Source organism: Crocodylus porosus, unplaced genomic scaffold (assembly GCF_001723895.1).
Source record: "Crocodylus porosus isolate Cpor-Errol unplaced genomic scaffold, CroPor_comp1, whole genome shotgun sequence".
Classification (NCBI taxonomy): Eukaryota; Metazoa; Chordata; order Crocodylia; family Crocodylidae; genus Crocodylus; species Crocodylus porosus.
Window position 1 is genome coordinate 51,620,315 of NW_017728948.1, and position 7,346 is coordinate 51,627,660.

The 7,346-nt window shown below is 42.9% G+C and overlaps 1 protein-coding gene across 5 annotated transcripts in view; it reads right to left on the bottom strand.

Annotated features, from left to right (window-relative positions):
• Positions 1-7,346, bottom strand: part of FRYL (FRY like transcription coactivator) — a 311,142-nt gene that overhangs the window by 20,997 nt on the left and 282,799 nt on the right. For all 5 annotated transcript variants that reach the window (XM_019552760.1, XM_019552761.1, XM_019552762.1 and 2 more), the window contains one exon: positions 2,773-2,925. In XM_019552760.1, the coding sequence (XP_019408305.1) occupies positions 2,773-2,925 (153 nt within the window). The remainder of the gene's footprint in view (positions 1-2,772; positions 2,926-7,346) is intronic.

Genomic DNA, 7,346 nt, shown 5'->3' on the forward strand with positions numbered 1-7,346 from the left:
CCATGCCCACCTCACAAATCCCCCACACACCCCCTCCCCCCCACACCCACAAACCTATACCCACTCTCCCATCCATACCACCCCCCCACAATGTACAAGAGTAAAACTTCATTTTAAGCTATTATACTATCACCTCTACGTACACTACACAAACGCATGTAAATCAGGACAAAAATATTTTCTGAAATGAAATTAATTAATGTTGTAGTACATGTTTGATTATTTTTCTGGTTCAGAGATAGTAAAACCCCTTGATGAAAGGAGTACTTCCAGGGGCAAAGGGAGGGACTTCTGGTGGCAAAGGTCAGGTGTTAGGGGGTGTGATTTCTGGTCCCAAGGTGGCGACCAGGGGGTGAGGCACCTGCCAAGGGGCAGGGGTACCCATACAGCCTTCAACAGCTTGCCAAAACTCAGTAAGTGGCCCTCCACCCAAAATAATTGCCCACCCGTGGCCTATAATAAAAGGCAGTGTGTCTACAGGGTACATACAGCTGCAGCCAACAGCTGCCCAGAACTACAGATGCAATTCAAGGGTTTGCTGTAGCCTTTATTTTAAAGGAAGCTGGTTGTCTAATCATGTTTGCTGGACCACTCATGTACTTCAGCTGTGCTGAGTGGTGGCCATGGAAGTAAAAGCTGCAGGCATCAACTGAGCAGCTCCTCTTTATTTGGCAACCCACTGCAAATTAAATGCCTTCAAATGATCCCAATAAAAAAATCTGGGTTTTACTGTCCTGCTCTTAAACATGTAAGAAAAAGCAGCGAACAGAAAAAGAACCGTGAGCCTTTGAGATGTGCTTTCCACATATATTACACAATTGGGGTGCATGTTCTTGAAATGAAAATCTTTTGGGGCTATACATGTCATAAGTATCCTCGGCTCCCTATTGGGGGTATGAAGGGAACAGGGGCCCAACTGTTCCTTGGCCCTTTCACCAATGAAAAATCCAAATATTAAAGGACTCTGAAGTAGCAGGGAAGGGGATGAGTCCTAGAATATATACAGACAGCTCAGTTCAAAGCAGCACAGTTACCAAAAGAGAAACAGATATTTACTGTTCTTTTAAGTGCTTGTCCATGTATATTCCCCCTCTGTGATCAATAAGGAATTGCCCAGTGGAATGGAAGTGCATGGCTAGAGTCTGTCTAAATAAAGACTGTATCATCACTGCATGAAAACAAGCATCAGATCTTGATGCTTGACACAGGGATAGTGCTTCATAATGGTATTAACTGAATCCGAAATCACTGCTCTGCACATTTCTGAGATGTTTAATGCTTCTCAGGAAGCACAGATGGTGCTTGAGCCTTGGTTTGCTCCAAAGGCTCTAAATTAGATAGTTCATAACACAAGTTAAGGCAACTGGACACCTACTTTTATAATCTCTGGCTCAAAATATCTTACACTTTGAACCCATCTGTAAATGCTACAGAGAAACCTGGAGTGACTCTATAAACAGGGAAGTCCTATGTATACAGTACAACAGTGCTCTTGGGACATCCAGATCATGTAATTTAGCCTCCCACTGACTGGTATATGGTTCGGGAGGAAAAAAGTGTTAAATATTATATCTGTTTCAAACCTAAATCAGTGACCACCTTGGGCAAGAAACAGGTACACCCTAGGGATGACTTTATCCTTTTGGAATCTTTATAGGGAAGGCCTAGCCTTAAGGGCGTTTATACATGTGCTCTGGGAGTTGAGGGGAGGAGGACACTTTAAATCAGAGCAGTTCCGAGAGCCACTAATTAAAGTGCCCGGAGCATCTTGTGCATCAGCATCCCTGCACTTAAAAATTGTAGTAGGGTCGATTTGACTAAAGCTTATTTAGTTAAAAAGTGCCCCTGCTGCCACTTTTAAGCCCAGGGATGCTGATGCACAAGGTGTTGGAGTCTGCTGGACCATGGTTATTACCACACTCTAGGAGACTTGATTAAAATCGAGCCTGCTCCAGTGTGCTCTAATTACCCAGATTATTACCCATGGCACCCAATGTGTCTGTATTTCCCCTATGGCTGGTATAGTTGCTTCTAAAATGGTGTGCACACACATGCATGCACAAATATTTACAGAATGATTTTCCATCTAGCCTTCTTCTATATTACAGCCAGGGGGAGATAGAAGGTCCTAACAGGTGGCTGAGCCACTCTGTGCCCATCATGCCTTCTGAGGGCATGAAGAATGGAATCTATGTGGACAGTCACACAAAGAAGGCAATGTTTATGTTCAGGAAAGAGATTGTTTGCATACCGATACAGTTATGTCTGCAAACTTCCCAGTGTAAAAAAGCCTTAAGGTACAAGACTATAAATATGAGGTCTTCAATCATGGATGCATTATTTAGCTTTCCAAATGAGTGAAACCTTAATAAGAACAATGAATTCAATTAACTGATGTATAATAACTATAGGCTAGTCTATTGTTTATATTTAACACACAACATTTATTTAGAAGAAAATATATTTCACAATTTTGTATAGTCAGAAAGGGATATAGTTTCCAACTGAATTCATAGTTATGTACTATGTTTTAATATTCTTTTGGTTTCATTTAAAAATTTTTTTTTTTTAACTCCAAAAAGCTACCTACTGCTAGAATTCGTGATAAGGGGAAAGGGGAAAAGGCAGACATATCAGCACCTCTAAAAATCTTTCACAAAAATATTATTTTGAGAGTAGTGAAATGCAATATTCAGTAATTTACAGAAAGAATAATAAATTGACAGATATTTCAATCTAGCATTGAATAACTGACTGCATACAAAACTTTACCGTTTCAGCGTCCACAAAGACCGTTGGACATTCTGAGCAAATCATCATCATCACTTCCAACGAACTTCTAAATTTTGTTCCAATGCGCTGTAGACTGTCACCAAGAAAACTTACTGAATCATTTGTTATAGCTACAAACGTTCTTTGAATCGTCTAGAATAATGAAAAACAGAAAAAAATATTTTGCATTATTATTTCTTTTTTCAGATTAAGATAACTATTTTCCTTATTCTGACAAAGAATATATATACAAACTATTCTTATCATCACATCACTTTTTTGTCATTAACATATTACAACACAAAATATCCTGGCAAAAAAGGAAAAAAAATAGTAAAAGGAAGGAAACTGTTCTCAAGACTATGATATTATATTATACCAGAAGCCTTTATTTAGAGTAGTAAATTTTGACATGTCATACTCCATAAGAATTAATATACTCCCGCACACATCGCCAAATTCAATATATATCTTTAGGGAAAAGTTACTTTAGAAAACTTTTTTCATTATTGTTTTTAGCAAAATATAACCCCTACAGCTTACAAGAAACAGGCTTAGTTACTAGACGCAAACTCCTATGTAAAAAGTGTGAGTACTGTACATTTGAAAGTTTCCAAATGGCTTTTCTCTAGGCATACTGATACTTAAAAACAGACCATAAGGATGGTTTGGAGAATTACAGACCAGAAAATCTTGTATCTGTTGCTGGAAAATTAGTCAAAATGATAATGGAAAACAGAATAACCTTGAAAATCATGAAAAGACAGAATCTAACCCTCAGAGATTCTGCAGGTAAGCTGTGGATAAAATAGAGCTAGTTACTATTCATGTATTTCCAGTTAGTTACAAAGGGTCTTTGAGAAGTATGCGTGTGGGAGGCTACTAAAGAAGTTAAAGGATCACAAGATGAGACAAAGTATTGTCACAGATCAAAAACTGGCTAACAAAAAGGGGAAAAAGTAAGGCTAGTCAGTCATTTTTCATCAAGGAATAAGATCAGCAGTGACAGGACAAGGTTCTCTAATAAGTCTGCTGTTTTATATATTTATTCATGATCAAGGAGTTGGAGGAAATAGCGAGGTAGCTAAATCTGCAGGTGACAGTGTTATTTACTTTACTCAGGAGCAAAGAAGAAACTGATGAACTTTAAGAAGATCTAGACATGCTAGGTGAATGCAACTAGTTAATGTAATGTGAATACATGTGAAGTAATGCATATTGAAAGCAGAAATATGAGCTACTCAGGGTTCTAAATTAACTCAGAAATATGGGTGGCATAGTATTAGATGAAATCTCCTTAGAAGGAAATATTTTTTCACACAAAAGATGATTAAACTGTCTAACATGACACCCAGATCCCTTTTGAGTTGATCTAGTAAATTTAAGCTTAAAGTCACAAAAATTTGTTAAGGACAAGGTTTAAGAAAACTTCAAAATCAGATAGGAAGTTTATATTCATATCAGTAATATCTAGAGTTATAATTGCAAGAAACATTTTGGAAGGTGCATTAAAATTTAGTGTTTCCAGTCTTATGCCAATTTTGAAATATTAGAGACTTCACCAAGCCCTACATGGATAATGGATTATTTCACATAGGTCTACTATGGGGCTCTTACACTTTCCTTTAAAGCATGGCATCAAAAAGATGACCCACAGTGCTGCCAACTGAATGCAGCATGCACCAGTCCTGGTCCCACATGCTGCATGCAGTGTGCAGAGCCTGTCTAGCATAGGCTGGTTTGGGGTGTTTGCTCACGCTGGACAGACCCTGTGAGGATCTGGATCTGGGGCCAGATAAGCCCAAAGTTGTGCTGTATGTGCCAGATCCATTGTATAGGGATGATCTAGTGCGAGTGGCACATGCAGTGTATGCTCCAGACCGACCTAGTATGCTGTCCCAGGCTACAGTCAATTCACGCTGCACGTAGCACACAAAGACCAATTTGGTACTCACGCTGTTTTTGCCCTATGCACTAGAACTGAAGCCAGTCTGGATTGGGCCCTAGACCAATTCTGCATGCCAGATCCGGTGCATGGCTGGTCTGGTGTGGGTACCACACATGGCATGTGCCCCAGACCAGCCTCATGTGCTAAATGCCACATGGAGGTCCAGGGCTGATGAGCATACTGCAAGCAGCACTTGTGGCTAGTCCAGGCCTTGTGTTGCATGTGGGCTAGAATGAGCATGTGGAACAGGAATGGTCTGTGGGTCCAATCCAGCCCACAGTCCAGCCTTATGCCCATCATCCAGCCTGTGGGGCTGGATGCATTTGATATTCCTGCTCCAAAGCATTACTTTTCAACAAATGGACTGTGGAGATACTATGTATGGGTGGCAACGGTAGTTTTGGGGGGAGCTGCTATCATCCTACCAAGTGTTCCCAGCTCCAGGCTCCTCTGTATGTTACATCTAGGATGAGAAACAGTGTAGCTGCCTTAGTGCAGTCAAGGATGAAATTTATTAGCTTGAGCACAAGCCTTGCACAAACATGGGTACACTGCTGTTCCCGAGCTAGTGCCTTCAAAGGAAGGCCTGAAGTATTCCTGGCAAGTTAACCACAAGAGAAACTGGCTGTTAGGCTGGGGAACTGCAATATGGGAATATCAGCTGTGGGCTCAGAAAGGTTGAAAATCATTGCTCTGAAGTATCTGAGAGACAGGAGCCTGGGCTAGATGAACCTTTAGCCAGATCCAGTGCGTCCATTTCTACATCTTTTGTATTCTTTTTATAAAAGCCCTGAAACACCATAGAAAACAAATACATTAGCAAATTATAAATGTAGCAAAATCAAGCACATGCAAGTTCAGAAATGTCAGGATCACGGCTGCTTGTCCAACCTTAATTAATTCTCCTGGCACTTTTGTATTTGATGAAGGCCCCCTGTACTCTACAACATAACAGCCATTAATTCCAGAGCAGCTATTGCTCAGTTTGGCAGCAGGAAACCTTCATTTTTGCTGTGATGTTAATTAGGATAGTTAGCTGATTTCTCAAAATACACTAATGAATCCTTCTCTCTAGATCTGCAAGGTCACTGTAAAAACAGCACTTAGCTGCTGAAGAGTGGAGTCACACTGCTACTGCAAGGCTGCTCCGCATGTACTAGTCACTGCAAGTGGGGCAGAGTCACACAGGGTTTAATGGACCCAAACTACTTCAATTCAGTCTTGGGTGGAATGGAGCTTTAGCAAGAGTCTGAACTGTGATGTCCACCAGGACACACCTTCACTGCTAACCAAAGGTAGTCCAACAAGCCTTGCTTTCTGTTTCACTCTTTCATGAGCAGCCAGGGAAGAGAAACTGCTGCTTATGCCATGCATTCCCCAGAGTGGTAAATGCAGCAGGAGGTCTTGAAGAAGCACAGAGAACCTGAATGGCAGAAGCCTAAGGGAAACAAAACAACAGACCTTGTGATTAATACTAGTAATTCCATGCCTTTTTGCTGCTGAATTTGGTATTTTGACGATCACAGTGTATTGAGTACTGATATAGCTTGGTTAAGTAATCGTATGCTAGTCTGTCCACCAGATTTCAGCCCCATTCACTTCACAGGATGAATGAGGTGAGCAATTCTGATTCATTAATTAGAACTGGCTTGAAAATGAAGCAAGTATGTGTAGCATCCTAAATTCTGTGCAGAGAAAAGCAGAAAAATCATAGGGAATGAGGTAGAAAACTGCTGCAGGAGAAAGGATAGTTTCTTGTTCAGGGCCACTGAATGCAGACCTAACTGGCAACCCACAAATGGTTAAGTTGCAGCCCCTGGGCTCCCACTCAGCTGCCTCTCACCCCACTGCTCTGGCTGCAGAAGGAGCCAGGGTCTCTGGGTTTCCCCTCCCCCTTCCCTGAGGGTGGGGACGTGCAGGACAGAGCAGAGCAGAGCAGTCCACAGTGCTGAAGAAGCCCACACCTTGGGGTGCTTGAGAAGTGTGAATGAACAGGGGCAGCAAACAGGACAGTTTGCAAACAGTTCACTGGAAGCAAGAGGAGGAAGGGCATGTTCCCTGAGCAGTGGGGAGAGCTGCTGACTGGGTGATTGCTACCTGTGTCTGACAAAAGCCCTCGCAAGGGGATATAGCCAGTCCAGCCCCAGGAGGATATAAAAAGAAGACTCCCTGAATGACCAGGGAACAAGCAAACAGGGGCAGCAACCAGGGCAGTTTGCCACCCCCCTCTTTGAAGGGGAATATTTAAGGTATTGGCGACGCATAGGGGATGCACATGCACCCCCTGTGAAAAGTGTTGCAGATGCTGCCGGCAGTGCCTGTGGGTAGTCACTGCTTGCCACCTCCCCTTCACCGCTGATGGCTTCTGCAGGTGGTCCCTGATTGCCGCTGGCCACCACAACCACCGCTGGCCACCAGGCAGCACTTGCCACTCCCCCTCCACCAGCACCACCACAGCTGCCCACAGGAGCTCCTTGCTCAGCCCACCCCTGCTGTGGCTGCTCATGGGAGCTCCCCGCTCACCACCATCACGTCCCTACCGCGGCTGCCCGGGGGAGCTCCCCACTCACCACCACCACGTCCCTACCGCGGCTGCCCGGGGGAGCTCCCCACTCACCACCACCAC